General features: G+C 43.6%; 1 protein-coding gene across 3 annotated transcripts in view; it reads left to right on the top strand.

The window, feature by feature from the left end:
* LOC137364463 (regulator of microtubule dynamics protein 2) overlaps positions 1 to 17868 on the top strand; it is a 192937-nt gene that overhangs the window by 78466 nt on the left and 96603 nt on the right. For all 3 annotated transcript variants that reach the window (XM_068027670.1, XM_068027674.1, XM_068027669.1), the window contains exon 3: positions 12964 to 13066. In XM_068027670.1, coding sequence (XP_067883771.1) covers positions 12964 to 13066 — 103 coding nt within the window. The remainder of the gene's footprint in view (positions 1 to 12963; positions 13067 to 17868) is intronic.

The raw sequence follows: 17868 nt of genomic DNA, 5'->3' as shown, positions 1-17868 counted from the left end.
AGTCTTCAATTGTTTAGAACCTTGGTTAGACCGCACCTGAAGTACTGTGTGCAGTTTTGGTCCCCTTACCTTGGGAAGGATATTATTGCCATAGAGAGAGCGCAACGAAGGTTCACCAGATTAAAAGCAAAATACTGCGGGTGCTGGAAATCTGAAATAAAAACAAGAAATGCTGGAAATACTCAGCAGGTCTGGCAGCATCTGTGGTGAGAGAAGCAGAGTTAACATTTCAGGTCAGTGACCCTTCTTCAGAACTGGCAAATATTAGAAATGCAAAAGGTTATAAGCAAGTAAAGTGGGGGTGGGGCAAGAGATAACAAAGGAGAAGGTGTAGATAGGACAAGGTCACAGAATAGCTGACCAGAAGGTCATGGAGCAAAGATATGTTGATGGTGTGTTGAAAGACAAAGCATTAGTACAGAAAGGGTGTTAACGGACTGAAAATTGAACAGCCGCGAGTACAAATTTGAAAAAAATAGTGGGTAAGCAAACTGAACAAACTAAGATGAAATAAAATAAAATAAACACAAAAGAATATATATTTTAAAAAAAAGAAAAAGAAAAAAATAACTAAAAATAAAAGTAAAATGGGGGGCCCATCATGCTCTGAAATTATTGAACTCAATGTTCAGTCCAGCAGGCTGTAGTGTGCCTAATCGGTAAATGAGATGCTGTTCCTCGAGCTTGCGTTGATGTTCACTGGAACAATACAGCAATCCCAGGACAGAGATGTGAGCATGAGAGCAGGGGGGAGTGTTGAAATGGCAAGCAACCGGAAGCTCGGGGTCCTGCTTGCAGACTGAGCGAAGGTTCACCAGACATGTTCCCAGGATGGCGGGACTGTCCTATGAAGAGAGATTGGGGAAACTGGGCCTGTATTCTCTTGAATTTTGAAGAATGAGAGGCGACCTCATTGAACCCTACAAAATACTTGAAGGGATAGACAGGGCAGATGCACCTAAGATATTTCCCCTGGTTGGAGAGTCTAGAACCAGGGTTGGCAATTTCAAAGTAAGGGGGAAGCTACTTAGGACTGAGATGAGGAGAAATGTCTTTACTCAGAGGGTTGTGAATCTTTGGAATTCTTGACCCCAGAGGGCTGTGAAAGTTCAGACATTGAGTATGTTTAAAGCAGTTATTGACAGTTTTCTAAATACCAATGACATAAGAGGATATGAGATAGTGTGGGGGAAAAGGCATTGAAGTGGATGATCAGCCATGATCATATTGAATGGCGGTGCAGGCTCAATGGCCTGAATGGCCTACTCCTGCTCCTATGTTCCTTTGTAGAGGCCCTTTCTGCCTGCCTGGATGCTGCAGCAGCCGCAGGTCATCCTGCAGAGGGGGCTCCCCCCTCCCCTCTCTCCTAACCACCATGGTGATATGGTTGCAAAATCCATTTTTTTTTAAATTTACACTTTAAAAAAGTCCAAGAAAGGGCACCTCCATTTTGGGGCGCCCTCTCCCTTTATCATCACAGCCTGCTGTTTTCAAGCTGGAAAGTCTCTGGCCCTCCAGCTTGGGAAGCCTACATGCCATCCTTAATTGGACAGTAATCCTACCCTCTGGTCATTAATTGGCTGCCCAGGCAAAATTGCAATGAATGACTGACTGCTTCCCATACAGTGCAGGCTTCTGCCCCCACATTTAGACCTGACAGTGGGGTTTAGAAGCCCATAGGGAAAATCCAGCCCTTGGTTTGTTTTCCATTGTGTTTAAAAGTTTGAGGGGTGATCTTTTGGAGGTCTTCATAATGATAAAGTAAGTTGAGAGGGCATATACAGCTGAATTTATCTCAGGTGGAGGAATAGGAGACTAGGCTGCAAAATTTGGTTGCATGGCACCTATTTTTGGCATCCAGGTGGCGTTTCGGGTCCAAAATGGTGTTCGCACACTTCAGAAGCTGCCTGCATCTGCCACCGTTTTAGTTAGTTGTTAGCACAGGTGCTGGGAGCATGTGCCGGAAGATGCAGAGTAGGCAGATCGTGACATCAGTCAAAGTGTGATGCTGATTTGACTCTAGTGCTCCCATTTTCGACCTCAATACTCCATTTTATGACTTCTCTTAATCTCGCACAGCTGAACATGCATTCAGCACCAGGCAGATTCCCCCAACTAGTGTTATTTAAAGTGATCATCAATCACTTTCAGGTTAGTAGCTGATTGATTTCTGTTGACTGTTGCTGAGTTAATAGAAGTGTTTGGATGTTTGTACTGATACTTAAAGTTGTTCAAGTCTACAGGGAGTGGGATGGCATGTGGTGAAGACCTTGGTTCTCGCTTGAAGGGTTCTGCTTCACACCACCACCTCAAGGACAATTAGGGACGGGCAACAAATGCTGGCCTTGTCAGGAACGCCCACATCCTTATGAAAGAATAAAAAAGAAGTTGATCCCAGTCAAGGCTGCTGCAGTTTCTCTCCCCCTTGGTCTGCAGCATGTCTAGGAGAATGAACAGAGATGACGCAGAGCTCCTTGAAGACAGCGGAGGGGGAGAAGGGCTCTCAGCAGAAGGCCATATCCACCCAGGGTCTTCATGGGGGAGTTCTCCTATCTCAACCTCTGTGAAGAACAGTCAGTGCAATGAATTCATTTCATTTAGGAGATACTCACAGCAATCTGTCACCTGTTGCAGGCAGACCAGCAGCCTTGAATCAGGGCGAGGACGGCATTGCTAATGACTGTAAAGGTGACCGTGGACTTGAACTTCTTTGCGCTGAGATCCTTCCAGGTTGCAGTAGTCGACATCTCTAACATTTCGCTGTTCGCCGTCCAATGTTGTGTAATGAAGGTCACTGACACTCTGTTTGCAAAGAGAGAGGAGTAAATTGCATTCTCTCTTTCCAGAGAGGAACAGGCAGAACGAGCACATGGCTTCCCCTTGGTGCAGGGTGCCATTGACTGCACAAATATTGCTTTGTGGGCACCGCATGTAAATTCAGAGAAGTACCATAGTCACAAACATTTGCACTCCCTCAATGTCTAGCTGGTGTGCTGACATACTCAGTGCATCGTGCAGGTCAATGCCCACTAACCTGGCAGTAGTCATTGTGCCTTTATTCTGCATCAGTCCACTACACCATCAGTGTTTGAGCCTCATGAGAAACCATACTGGGTAATGAGGGCTATTCACTAACCATCTGGCTCATGACTCATCCATGCATATAGAGTCATTTACGGCACAGAAGGAGGCCATTCGGCCCGTCGAGTCCATGCTGGTAGCATGCAAAATATCATTGAGCAGACCATTGGAGTGCTTAATCAATGCTTTCGCTGCCTGAACTGCTCTGGAAGATCTCTGCAGTACTATTCAGAATGTGTGTCATGGTCCGTGTAGGTTGCTGTATCCTGCACAACCTCGCCATCACAAGGACACAGCCATTGTCACCAGGTATATGGTGACCAGTTGAGAAGGAGGAAGGAGAGGCAACCAACATAGGCTCGCTCTGACTGGGCTGTCCTGCAGCTCATCTGAATGTGGTACCAATGAACACCACCCTAACTCCCCAATCAACAACAGTCCCATACATTATCTTCCTGCTAATACTGATCATCACAACGTCCTCTTGGCTACAATGCTGAAATAAAAGCCACCAATAAACAAAGATTACAAAACAATTACTTCCATTAAACCATCCAATATTCCATGTCATCAAATCACCTTTGTGCATTCCCTTAGTGCCTGTTTCCCGTGTGCCTTAGCTTCTCCTGGTGCTGCTACATAATGCTGCCCAGTGCCTGTACCAGATCTGGTGCAAGGCTACTGACTCTCAATAGGGGAGACTGCAGATGGCATTGCAGAATGATCTTGTGCAACTTTGCGCCTAGAAGGCCTGCCTTTGGACTGCACATCTCAGCATGAGCAACAACAGTATAGGCTGGCTGGCTGACAGGCAACAGCAAGGGCACTGGCAGAGTGTCAATAGTGAGAGCACTAATGCTGCCATCCTGAGAGAGAACAGTGGGTATGTGCTCCACAGCACCGCTGCTACTCTGCCAGACCAATGCCTCAGCAATCCTAGCAGTGTGTTGGATTGCTGGACTCGTGTCCCTGCAAACCCTTTCTGAATACTGTGCCATAATGGCAGAAGTCTGAGCATTCATGGCAGCAATCTGAACTTCCATGAATTCAGTTTGAGCTTCCACTGCAGCACTCAGAGGGTGAAAATATAAAGTAAAGCGTACAATTCTAAAGGGGGTTCAGGAACACACAGAGCTGGGTATATATGTGTACAAATTATTGAAGGTGGCAGGGCAGGTTGAGGAAGTAGTTAAAAAGGTACGCGGGATCCTGGACTTTATAATTGGAGGTATTGGGTACAAACGCACAAAAGTTTTGATGAACCTTTTTAAAACACTGGTTTGGCCTCAACTGAAGTCCAATTCTGGGCACCACACTTTAGGAAAACCTTTTGTGAAATAAAAGCCAGCATTTATAGCCCATCCCTAATTGCCCTCAAGAAGGTGGTGGTGAGCCACTTTCTTGAACCGCTGCAGTCAATGTGGTGTAGGTACACCCACAGTGCTGTTGGGGAGTTTCGAGATTTTGACCCAGTGATAATTAAGGAATGGCGATATAGCTCCAAGTCAGGATGATGTGTGACTTGGAGGGGAACTTGCAGATGGTGGTATTCCCATGTGTCTGTTGCATATTGCATTTGAAAATGCATTCACTGACCTTGGCCGCCTGTGTGAGGTCATTGAACTTAATATGAATGTAAGAAAAAGAGTAAGGTAGGTCATTTGGCCCTTCAAGCCTGCTCTGCCTTTCAGTAAAATTGTGGCAGATCTTGTACCGCAACACCTTTCTGCATTACTCCCATTTCCCTTGATTCAGTGAGTATTCAAAAATCTATCAACCTCAGTTTTGAATATACTCAACGATTGAGCATCAACTGTTCTCTTAAGATTGAGAATTCCAAAGATTTCCAACCCTCTGATTAGATAAAATTCTCCTCATCTCATTCCTAAATGGCTGACCCCTTATTCTGATGCTATGACCCCTAGTTTTAGACTCCCCAGCCGTCTTGTGGCACTGCATTGAGGTCCTAGGGGCTAGACTGCTGGCATTAACCACGACAGCTATCTTTTCCCACTGTCTGCACAGTGTCTGTCTGGGGGCCTCCTGGGCCTCTGTGGATAGAGGACCTCTCCTCCTGCTCCATTGCTGCGTCAAAGAACCTTGGGGTCCAGTCTCTGTCATGTTGTGCCATTCTTCTGTCTTTCCCAGGTCAACATTCTAGAATGGCTTCCAGCACCTGCTTTAGAAGCTAGCTTGAACTAATACTGGCCTCGATGATTTCACCCCCTCTACTCTGGCCTGCAGCCACTTGGCGCTGGCTGCACACTGCAATCATAAATGAGAAGGCAGCATAAAGTTTATATGCTTGCAAAGTGAAATCACAAGTAACTTTTTCATACAAAGTGTAGTGACAATCTAGAACACTCTCCCTCACAAGGCTGTGGATTTTGTTTCAGTTGAAATTCTCAAGACTGAGATCTTTGATTTTTATGAAAGCAGACTACTGTGGATGCTAAAAATCTGGAAGAATTACAGAAAATGCTGGAATTACTCAGCAGGGCAGGCAGCTTCTGTGGAGAGAGAAATAGAGCTAATGTTTTAGGTCAATGACCTTTCATCATTATGTGATTCTGTGAAAAGGAAGAATGTGCAAGTTTGCGGGGGAATGGCACTAGTTGAATTGCTCATTCGGAGAGCCAATGCAGACACAATGGGCTGAATGGCCTCCTTCTGTGCTGTAACAATTATGTGATTCTGAAAAAAACTGGGAAAAGTTATAAATGTAATGGGTTTTAAGCAAGTGAAAGGGGGAAGAGTGGAATAAGAACAAAAGGGAAGATCTATGATAGGGTAGAAAACAGGAGAGATTAAATGACAAAAGAGTTGGTGGTGCAAGACCAAAGGGAGTGGTAATCAGACAAGCAAAAAGTAAATGATATCTCAAGAGGGGGCAGAATGATGAACAACTGCCATCCGAAAGCAAGTGTAAGAGAAAAACAAAAGTAAAAACCGAACCATCAAAGAAAAAGGAAACAAAATGGGGGCAGAGAATACTGTCTGAAATTGTTGAACTTAATGTTGAGTCCAGAGGCAGTAATGTAGATAATTGAAAGATGAGGGGCTGTTGCTTGAATTTACGTTGAGCTTCATTGGAACAGTGCAGGAGGCCAAGGATCAGAGGTCAGGGGGGTGGTCGATTCAAATGACAGGTAACCGAAAGCTCGGGGCCATGCTTGTGGACTGAATAGAGGTATGCTGCAAAGTGGTCACTCAATCTGCATTTGGTCTCCACAATGTAGAACAGACCGCATTGTGAGCAGCGAATACAGTATAATAAATTGAAAGAGGTGCACGTAAATTACTGTTTCACCTGGAAGGAATATTTGGGGCCTTGGACAGTGAGGAGAGAGGAGGTAAAAGGGCAGGTGTTGCATCTCCTGTGCTTGCATGAAAAGGTGCCTTGGGAAGAGGAGGGTGTGTTTGCAGAGTGGACCAGGGTTTTTCCAAGGGAGCGGTCTCTTGGGATTACTGAAAGGTGGGCAGGGGGTGGAGAGATGTGTTTGGTGCTGGCATTACACTGGAGGTGGTGGAAATGGCGAAGGATGTCTGTTGAATACGGAGGCTGATGGGTAGAAGATGAAGACAAGGGAAATCTATGATGGTTCTGGGAGGGAAAGCAGAAATGCGGGAAATGGGACGGACACGGTTAAGGCTCTGTCAACCACTCCCCTGCTTTCTCCCCATAGCTTTGCACATTCTTCCTTTTCAGATAATAGTCCAATTCCCTTTGAATGTCTAAATTGAATCTGCCTTCACCGCACTGTCAGACAATGCATTCCAGATCCTAACCGCTCGCTGCATGAAAAACGTTTTTCCTCATGCTGTCATTGTTTATTTTGCCAGTTAGCCTAAATCTGCACCCTCTGGCTATCGATCCAACGGGAACAGTTCTCCTTATCTACTCTATCCATACCCCTCAAGATTTTGAATACCTCTATCAAATCTCCTTTCAACCTTCTCTTCAGTCTATCTACGTAACTGAAGTTCCTTATCTCTGGAACCATTCTCGTAGATTTTTTCTGCACCCTCTTTAACGCCTTCACATCCTTCCAAAAGTGTTGTGTTCAGAACTACTGCAGTACTCCACTTGAGGCTGACCCAGTGTTTTTAATGCAAGTTTAACATAACTTCCTTGCATTTGTACTCTATGCCCCTATTGATAAAGCCTAGGATGCTGTATGCTTTATTAACCGTGCTCTCAACTTGTCCTGCCAGCTTCAATGATTTATGCACATATACCCCCTGGTCCCCCCACTCCTCCACCTCTTTTGTATTGTCTCTCTGCTTTCTTCCTACCAAAATGAATCCTTTCACACTTGTCTGCATTAAATTTCATCTGCCTCTTGTCTGCCCATTCCACCAACTTGTTTATGTCCTTTTGAAGTATTGTATTATCCACAAATTTTGAAATTGTGCCCTGTACGTCAAGATCTAGGTCATTAATATATATCAGGAAGAGCAGGGGTCCTCCAGTCTGAAAAACAGCCATTAACCACTACTCTCTGTTTCCTGTTACTCAGCCAATTTTGTACCCATGTAGCTACTGTCCTTTTTATTCCATGAGCTCTAACTTTGCTCTCAAGTCTGTTGTGCGGCTCTTTATCAAATGCATTTTGGAAGTCCATCAACATCTATCCTCATCAAAAAACTCAAGCAAGTTAGTTAAACACGATTTCCCCTTAACAAATCTGTGCTGGCTTTCCTTAATTAACCCGCACTTATCCAAGTGACTATTATGTGATGTTCACATAATGTGATTGGAAATACAAGAACTCAGCTGAAGAGCTATAAAAATTGACTTCTTTTTTTTTTAAAGTGGACAATGTGCTTCACAAAAAGGCCACCCAAGGTCAAAAGACCTGGCCTTTGTGTATGCAAACTGTCCACTGTCTGGCAAGGACAAAAGGATACATTCAATCCTAAGAGGTGTCAATTACACCCATCCTGAAACCATCAAGAGACATTTTTGAATTGAATGGATTCTTCTGAAACAAAGAAGGTGTGAAGTAGCCACATGCTGGGCCATTGTCAGTCACCACAGGGAGGGAGATATCTGTCTCCCAACAAAGGCAAGATGTGAGAGACGTTTAGCTCTAAAGGTAGCTCTCTTGGGGGAGTTGGGGGGTGGAGTGGGGAAGAGAGAAAGAAAAAAGCATCATCAAAGCTTGTCCAGCTGGGAGAAAATCCAACAAACCAAAAAGGAAGGCGCCCTGCTGTGAATTCTACATTTCAGCCTGTGCAGCAGAGAATTAGAAGTGATACCCTCTCTTCAAACTAAACTTCATCAAACAGAAATCTTCAAATACCCCAGGCTAGCAACTAAAGAATTTTCTCGGAGGTCAATTTCTCATCAGGTTTACAGTGAACCCTGCCACTCTACCTCACTTCAAACTGCTTACCCTTTTTCCTGTGTTTGTATGTGTGTGCGCGCGAGTGAATGTGTGAGTAGGTGTAGTTACGACAGTTTTGGGATTAAGGCATGTTGCTCAGTAAATAAATATTTTTTTCTGTGTCTAAACCTACAAGAAAACCTGTCATTGATTTTTGACCAATAATACCCAACACGGTTAAAACCCGAATAACAAAAACGCTGCTGCAGTCAGGTCAGAGCTGAACAGTGGAAATTACCCACACCCCTCACCACATGGCCGAATTACCACTGAGGTTAAACTGACTGGCCTGTAGTTGCTGGGCTTTACACCCTTTTTGAACAAGGGTTTTACATTTGCAACTCACTGGTCCTCTGTCACCACCCCCCAAGGAAGATTGGAAAATTATGGGCAATGCCTCCGCAATTTCCACTCTCACTTGGCTCAGTACTCCACAAAAAGGTAAGGCCTTTTATTTGAAGGAAGTAAGTGGAGTTAAAGGAGAAGTTCTGTTAGTCTAACATCAGTCGTCTGAAAAATGCTAGAATCTATAATAAAGGATGTGCTAACAGGGCACTTAAAACAGAATAGTAGGATTGGGCAGAGTCAACATGGATTAATGAAAGGGAAATCATATTTAACAAACCTGTTGAAGATTTTTGAGGATATAACTAGCAGAACAGATAAGGGGGAACAGGTGGATGTTGTATATTTAGATTTTCAGAAAGTTTTTGATAAGATCCAACACAAGAGGTTAGTAAACAAAATTAGAGCACTTGGGATTGGGGGAATATACTGGCATGGATTGAGAACTGGTTATTGGACAGAAAACTGAGAGGAGGAATAAATGAGTCATTTTCAGGTTGGCAGGATGTGACTAGGATCCACAAGGATCAGTGCTTGGACCCCAGCTATTCACAGTCTGTATCAATGATTTGGATGTGGGGATTAACTGTAATGTTTCTAAGTTTGCAGAGGACACAAAACTAGGTGGAAGTGAGAGTTGTGAGGAGGAAGCAAAGATGCTTCAAGGGGATTTGGAGAGGCTAAGTGAGTGGTCAAAAAATTGGCAGATGGAACACAATGTGGAGAAATGTTAGGTTGTCCACTTTGGCAGGAAAAACAAAAATAAAGTATTTCTTAAATGGTGAGAAGTTGGGAAGTGTTGAACTTCAAAGGAACTTGGGCGTCCTTTGTCATGAGTCACTGAAAGCTAACATGCAGGTACAGCAAGCAATTAAGAAGGCAAATAATATGTTGGCCTTTATTACAAGAGGATTTGAGTATAGGAGTAAAGATGACTTACTGCATTTATGTAGAGCCTTGGTGAGACCACACATGGAGTATTGTGTGCATTCTTGGACTCCTTACCTAAGGAAAGATATACTTGCCATAGAGGGAGTGCAACAAAGGTTCACCAACCTACTTCCTGGGTCTGAGGGATTGTCCTTTGAGGAAAGATGAAATAGACTGGGACCTTATTCTCTGGAATTTAGAAGATTGAGAGTTGATCTCATTCAAATGTACAAAATTCTTACAGGGTGCAACAGGGTCAATGCAGGAAGGATATTTCCCCTGTCTGTGGAGTCTAGATCAAGGGGACACAGTCTCAGAATAGAGGTAGGACATTTAAGACTGAGATGAGGAGGAATTTCTTCACTCAGAGGGCGGTGAATCTTTAGAATTCTCTGTCCAGGAGGGCTGTGGAGGATCAGTCGTTGAGTATGTTCAAGACTGAGATTGATAGATTTCTACATATTAAAAACGTCAAGGGATACAGGGATAGTGCAGGAAAGTGGTGTTGAAGTAGAAGATCAGCCATGATTTCATTGAATGGCTGAACAGGCTCAAAGGGCTGAATGGTCTACTCCTGCTCCTAATTCTTATGTTCAATGTGAGAACAAGTTCAGCCAGATGGACGAGGGTGGTGCTGGATGGGACAGGTTGGGCCTCCATTCAGGGAAGAAGCAGGGAACCTTAAGACCGTCCTGTTGGGGGATGGAGGAATAGAGATATTGGACATCCATGGCGAAGAGGAAATGTATGGGGCCAAGAAATTGGAAACTGTTGAAGTGACGAAGGGCATTAGAAGAGTCACGGATGTAGGTGGGAAGATTCTGAACATGAGGAGATGCAACACCTGCGCGTTACCTCCTCTCCTCACCATCCAAGGCCCCAAACACACCTTCTAGGTGAAACAGTGATTTACGTGTACTTCTTTCAATTTAGTATACTGTATTCACTGCTCACAATGTGGTCTGTTCTACATTCAGTGGGGAGACCAAACACAGATTGGGTGACAACTTTTGCGGAATCTTCCGTTCAGTCCCTAAGCGTGACCCCGAGCATTTAGTCACCTGTCATTTTAATTCACCACCTTGCTCTCACGCTGAACTGTCTTCCTCAGCCTCTTGCAGTGTTCTAATGAAGCTCTACATAAGCTCTTAAGGAATAACATCTCATCTTTCAATTAGGTGCTTTACAGCCTTCTGAACTCAACATTGAGTTCAATTTCAAACCGTAATCTCTGCCCCTATTTGGTTTCTTTTTTTCTTTGCAGGTTTCGGTTTTATGCTTGCTTTTTTCTTGGTTTTGCTTTCAGAAGGCAACTGTTCTTCACTCTGTCATTCACACCTCCTCTAGACACATCTTTTGCTTCTTTACTTGTCCCACTACCACTCTCTTTGACCTTGCACCACCAACTCTTTTGTCATTTAATCTTTCCTGTCTTCCACCCTATCAGTGACCTCTCCTTTTGTTCTTTTTCCCCCCTCCCCCCTTTCACTTGTTGAAAACCGATTACATTTCTAACTTTTCCCAGTTCTGCTGAAGGTTCATTGACCTGAAAGGTTAGCTTTGTTTCTCCAGTTGCTGCTTGACCTGCTGAGTATTTGCAGCATTTTTCCAACACAAATAAATCAGCCATGATCTTATTGAATGGCAGAGCAGGCTTGAGGGGCCGAATGGATGCTCGTATGTTCATTTTCTGTTTTTATCTTTAGATTTGTTAGGTAAAGGTATTGAGGCATATGAAGCAAAGGTGGTTAAATGTATTTGAGCTACAGCTCAGCAATGAACTAATTGAATAACAGAAGAGGCTGAATGCCCTCCTCTAGTTCCTATGTTTGGTTGTAATGTTCTCCCTGGTTGAAAAGAACTGTCAACGCTCATTGTTCAGACTCAAGTTAAAAATGGCCATGGAGGCAATTTACCAGGATGCACCCAACATCAATTGAACTATAACCCAGAATGGTCTGTGCCATCAGGAGAGGAAAAGAATGGACAATATGTTTTGTTTTAAATTCCCAGTTAATTGAATTTTTTTAAAATTACATATTGGGTAACTCTCATACAAACTCTTGCAACATACTTTAATGTTACAGTGGCATGGGTTCTTTTCTGTTACTCAAGAACATATAGTTCACTTTACAAGAAAGGTGGTTAGTTTGGAACTCAGCAGCCAAATGGCTCGGTCAAAGTTGGGCTTGAACCTAGGAGCTTGAGATTAAACATCTCGTGCTCTACTGATTGAGCTAGTCAAAAGTCATGCCAAAATTTGTAAATGTAACACCAACAGAATAACATTAAACTCCCAGATTAACCACAAGCCAATAATGCACAAGGACATTAGGATTTGGTCTTTTTCGATGTCATCTAAGTCATTGTGCTAGTTCTTAATGCACAATTAAACTGAGCAATACTCTCCCTCCTTTTCTACCCTCTCCTAGTCTTGGCTGGCTCATCCTAGAGTATGATTCTGTTAGAGCTGACAACTCACTGGTCTGCTCAACTAGCCTATTTTATACAAGGTCTTTTATAACCTTATGCTTCTGCTTTGCTATTTTGGTTAACTTTCATAGGTGATTCTTAGCTCCTCGTCTCTTGATACATTTTGATATAAGTCTAGGATAATGAACAGAGAATCTTTTATAAAAAAAAATGTCCTCGGCTACTGTGGCTCTGCAGCACTTTTCTCATGCAACTAGCCTTTTTCCAAGCATTTTTCAAAGTCATTCTCATGATATGGGTGCCATGGGAAATTGCCCGTCATTAGTTGGCCAAATTGGGTTTTTACAACAATCTGACAACTTATTGGTCACTTTTTCTGATACCAGCTTTTTATTTCAAAATTTTCTTTTTTTTTGGAAACTGGAAATCGATCCAAGCCTCTAGATTAATCGGCCAGTAACATAATCTTATACTATGGTACCTGCACAGCATCGACATGGACATTACTGAACCTCGCATAGTTTCCTTACTTTTAAAACTGTTCTTCCTCTGATCCCCTCCTCAGAAATTGAATTTGGCAATTTAAGTAGTGCAGTTATTAATAAATGTATTCTGTTTTGAAATGAATTTGATTATGCCAGCCATATTTGGATTGGCTTGGTTTGTTAATCCATAACCCTTTTCATTCCTGAAGTTGTATTTGTTTTCCAGCATTACTGAATGTACTATTTAAAGGTAAAATGTAAGAGACATGACAATAAATGAATACTGTTTGTTTTTCAAGTTTTGGGACCAAGTGGAATTTCTGTGGCGATTAGCACGGGCATATGCTGATATGCATGACATTACATTCGATGTAGAAGTCAAGAAAAACCATGCTGTAATTGGTAAGATGTGAATAAAGCATTTGTTTCTGCATGCTGTTCTATTTTAAGAAACAACGTGCATCCTGATGTTTCAAAAGCAGTTGATTTGTTGGGCTTGTGAATGATTTTTAAAAAGTTTCAAAGTTTAAACAAATGATACAGTGTTTGAATAATGTCATCTCACCTTTTGAAACCTGCTTTCAAATACAGTGCAGATCAAAGGAGGAAAGTCGTCTTTATCTCTGATAGCTGTGAAGGTCTACATGAAATGAGATGCTGATTTCAAGTGGACATGAAAAAGGATTAAACTGCTCATAATTTGATAATCAATGTACAATCTTAATTATGGATGCCAGAGTAGTGTTATGATCCCTGCGGAGATCACTAACAAACCAAAAGAATCAAATCTACTGACAGATCCCAATTTAGAAAACCAAACCAAACAGACAAGATTTCACTTTTATAAAACTCAAACCAAGACCAACATAAATGAAACATGAAGCAACAGACAGATCATAGTCAATATATATTACAAATTACACCTTAACTATCAGATACAACAAAGATGGTCTCAGTGTTTCACTGGGCAGTCCACCCAGCATATATGGCACCAAATTACAGTCACACAGTTCTTCACAACTCTGAAGTTCCTCAGGTAGATTTTCGGTCCCTTTCTTCAAGGATTCAGCTGCTGTTCTTCTTTCGACAGCAGTTCCCTCTCAATCTGAACTCCACGTGTACAGTTTTCATACAAGGAGCACTTCTCCAGAGCGTCCTCAGCTCTACCCCTGACAGTCTTGATGGTAGATTTACCAGTGTTCCCTTTATCAGAGTCCTTCAGTGACAATCTGTGCACTGTATGGCTGGGTCTGGTCAGTTGGCCACTTTAAGTAACAGAAACAGCTCCTGGATTCAGTCTTCACTTTCTTTTGCTTGTCAGTGCTCCACTCCTGCCTGATCTGGGGTGGACTCTATCTCCTTTTAAAAAATTTTATTCACTCGTGGGATGTGGGCGTCGCTGGCTAGTCCAGCATTTATTGCCCGTCCCTAATTGCTCCTGAGAAGGTGGTGATGAACTGACTTCTTGAACAGCTGCAGTTCTTGGGATGTAGTTACACCAGCACTGCTGTTCGGAAGGGAACTAACCAATGTCAGTTTCCCCGGAAACCTGAAGTTGTTTTTTTGTTTCAATTCTAGTTTCCTTCTCAGTTAGGGTCGAAAAAACAAGCTTTGCAACCATGGATTCAATCACAGTAGCATGGCAAGGTTGCTCTGCCAAGAGATCGTGTTGGGACAAACTGAACTGAAATGAACTTTTCATGCCTTCTTTCCTCTTGCTGTCTCAGAACCACTCACTGACTGTCCTCATCCTGGTGACTAGAATTTGTTTTTTGTTCTGTCGTTCACTCTTCCTTTCATTCTCTCTGTTTCTGCTCCTCCCTCCCTCTCTCTTCTCTCTCCACTTTTTCTATGGTTTGCTCTTTGTATGTAAGCAGACACACGCAGTCACAGACACATGCAAAATGGATTGAAATTTTTGGAAGTTAGAAGATGGAAGAAGTCTGAGAGCATTGGAGTAATCGCATCTGGAGGTGGCAATGCCATATAAGAATTTCAATGGAAGATTGGCTGAGTTAGGGGCAGAGAGAAGTGGTATTACAGAAATGGATGGGCATAGTCTATAATGGAGAGGATGTGTGTTTGAAACCAGCTGCATAGCGAACCAGTACACTGAAATTGCAAAGAATCTGGTTCAGCAAGAGACAGTGCTGAGAATGTAATCCATAGAAAAACTTTATGAAGGGTACCAAAGGTGATGGCTTCAGTCTTCCCAGTGTTGAACTGGAGGACAGCAGATTGAATGTTGTACCTGAAGTTTGACAGCGCAGTTGCAAGGAAGAGGGTTTGGAAAGGCAGTGCTGGGCATTAAGACTCACTCCATGGGTGGAATTTTATGCTCCCCCCACGGTGGGTTTGGAGGTGGGAGAGCATAAAATCGGATGGGATGGGGTTGGGGGTGGCCTCTGAATGGCCTTCCAGCCCCACCACCAATTGAGGCCCTTAATTGGACAATTAGCCCTCAATTAAGGTCCTCTTCCTACCGCAGCCACAAATACCCGTGCGGTGGGCGGTCCTGTCGCGACATGGGAAGCACAACATGAAGACCCATGCGGGCTGCTTCTTGGCTGTGTGGGGCTGGGGGTTCCCTCGATCAAAGGCACATAGTGTCTGAATGAGGGACCCGCAATGGGAAGAGATATCCCACTAAGGGCCACTCCCCTGCCCTTGCTGCCGATGCCAACCCCCCCCCCCCACTTGCGACCCCTTTCCACGAGACCCCTCCTGCCCTGACCTATCTTGAGCCTGGTTCCAGCACTGCTGCTCGGTGTCTAGTGGCTGCAGCTACAGCAGTAGCCACCGTCTCTGATTGGCCGGCAACTCTGCAACGTCAGGACTTCCGGCAGCGAGGTCCTAAGTCGTACGGAAGGCCTGCCATTGTCAAGTTAAGTGCCTATTTGTCACTAAATTCTGTGGGACTTCTGTAGAAGAGCCAACATAGGAATCTCGGCATTGGTTTCCTCCAACATCAAGCCCCCTGCCACCAGCACAAAATTCCACCCCATGTTTTATGATTTGGATGGTCTAATGTCACATTCAAAGCTCATAACCTTTGACTGCAGCACTCTTTCAATATGCAGTGGACTGCCAGATCCAGTCCCAATCATACATCATACAGCACAGAAGGAGACCATCGACTAGAGGTGTCTAAGGACTAAGTAACCACCAGTGCACTATGACTGCATTATGTAGTATCTATAAGATGTACTGCAGTAACTCAAACCTTACTTCAACAACAACTTCCAACCCTGGAGCCATAACTGCTGAGAAGGACTAGAGCAGCAAGATTATGGGAACACTATCATCTCCTAATTCCCCTGACTTGGACATGTATCATTGTTTCTTCCATCATTGCTGAATCATAATCATGGACATCCTTACCTAACACCATCGTGGATGCATCACCATCGCACAGACTGCAGCAGTTCAAGGAGACGGCCCACTACCACTTTCTCAGGACAACTCAAATACCTACATGAAAAGGAAGGGTTCAAATTAATCCTGTTGTCCAGAAAGCAGCTATGGTACTTGATTATACAGCTTCCTGTGGTATCTGCATAATTTCTGAATGCAGACAGAGTGACCAGAGTCAGTTAGAAACTCCTGCGAATCAGCAGCTCAAAAATATATACTTTATTGTCAAACGCTCTATTGAGGCACTCGAGCAATAATTCATTTGTTTGGATCATTTAAGCAAGTGTGACTCCACAGTCTTCCCAAAGTCTTCAAAATCATTATTGTTTACAGCATACCTTACAGTTTTGCCAAATGAGTTATACCATGCAGAGCAGTGAGGAAAAGGTTCACTAAGTTGCAGGCCCACAGAAGAGAAAGGGGATGAAATGGATGACATGAAAAGAACTGATGCTCAGGCTAGGAGTTTGGTGCAGAACTCTGAGAACTACTTCTGGTAATAAGCATGTCCTGCCAACTCAGTACTTGGTATTATTTCCATGCATTGTGCCCGGCAAGAATTTTGCCTTTACTGAAATGAAACTGCTATATTTTTAACCCTGCCAAGTGCTTATCACTTTTCCATGGTACATCCAAGTTCATATGAAGTTTAGTTAAAAATACTTGATATTTATGTTTACAGTATCCCATGCTCGAAAACGTGCACCCATGCTTCCCCTTAATGACTGGTATAATCATCTGCTTACCTTACTTATTAGCCTAACCTTGTGCCTCAAGTTCTTCCTGAGTAGGAAGAGACACTATGCTGGCAGGTTGCTGGGTAGTGCTGCAGCCCTCTAGAAACATAGAAAATAGGAGCAGGAGTAGGCCATTCGGCCCTTTGAGTCTGCTCCGCCATTCGTTATGATCATTGCTGATCATCCAACTCAGTAACCTGTTCCCGCTTTCCCCGCATATCCTTTAATCCCTTTCGGTCCAAGGCCCATATCTAACTCCTTCTTGAAAACATACAATGTCTTGGCCTCAACTGCTTTCTGTGGTAGCGGATTCCACAGGCTCACCACTCTCTGGATGAAGAAATTTCTCTTCATCTCAGTCCTGAAAGGTTTACCCCGTATCCTTAGACTATGACCCCTGGTTCCGGACTCCCCCACCATCGGGAACATCCTTCCCGCATCTACCCTGTCCAATCCTGTTAGAATTTTATAGGTTTCTATGAGATCCCCTTTCACTCTTCTGAACTCCAGCGAATATAATCCTAACTGACTCAATCTCTCCTCCGACGTTAGTTCCACCATCCCAGAAATCAGTCTGGTAAACCTTCGCTGCACTCCTTCTGTAGCAAGAACATCCTTCCTCAGATAAGGAGACTAAAACTGCACCTAATATTCCAGGTGTGGTCCCACCAAGGCCCTGTATAATTGCAGCAAGACATCCCTGCTCATGTATTGGAATCCTCTCGCTATGAACGCCAACATACCATTTGCCTTTTTTTTACCGTCTGTTGGACCTGCATGCTGACCTTCAATAGAATAGCCAGTGTTGTTCCTTTGTTTAAGAAGGGTAGCAAGGATAATCCAGGAAATTATAGGCCGGTGAGCCTTACGTCAGTGGTAGGGAAATTATTAGAGAGGATTCTTCGGGACAGGATTTACTCCCATTTGGAAACAAATGGACTTATTAGCGAGAGGCAGCATGGTTTTGTGAAGGGGAGGTTGTGTCTCACTAATTTGATTGAGTTTTTTGAGGAAGTGACAAAGATGATTGATGAAGGAAGGGCAGTGAATGTT

This window comes from Heterodontus francisci, chromosome 3 (assembly GCF_036365525.1).
Source record: "Heterodontus francisci isolate sHetFra1 chromosome 3, sHetFra1.hap1, whole genome shotgun sequence".
Taxonomy (NCBI): Eukaryota; Metazoa; Chordata; class Chondrichthyes; order Heterodontiformes; family Heterodontidae; genus Heterodontus; species Heterodontus francisci.
Note: the sequence above shows the minus strand (reverse complement) of the source record. Positions and strands in the feature narration are given on the sequence as shown.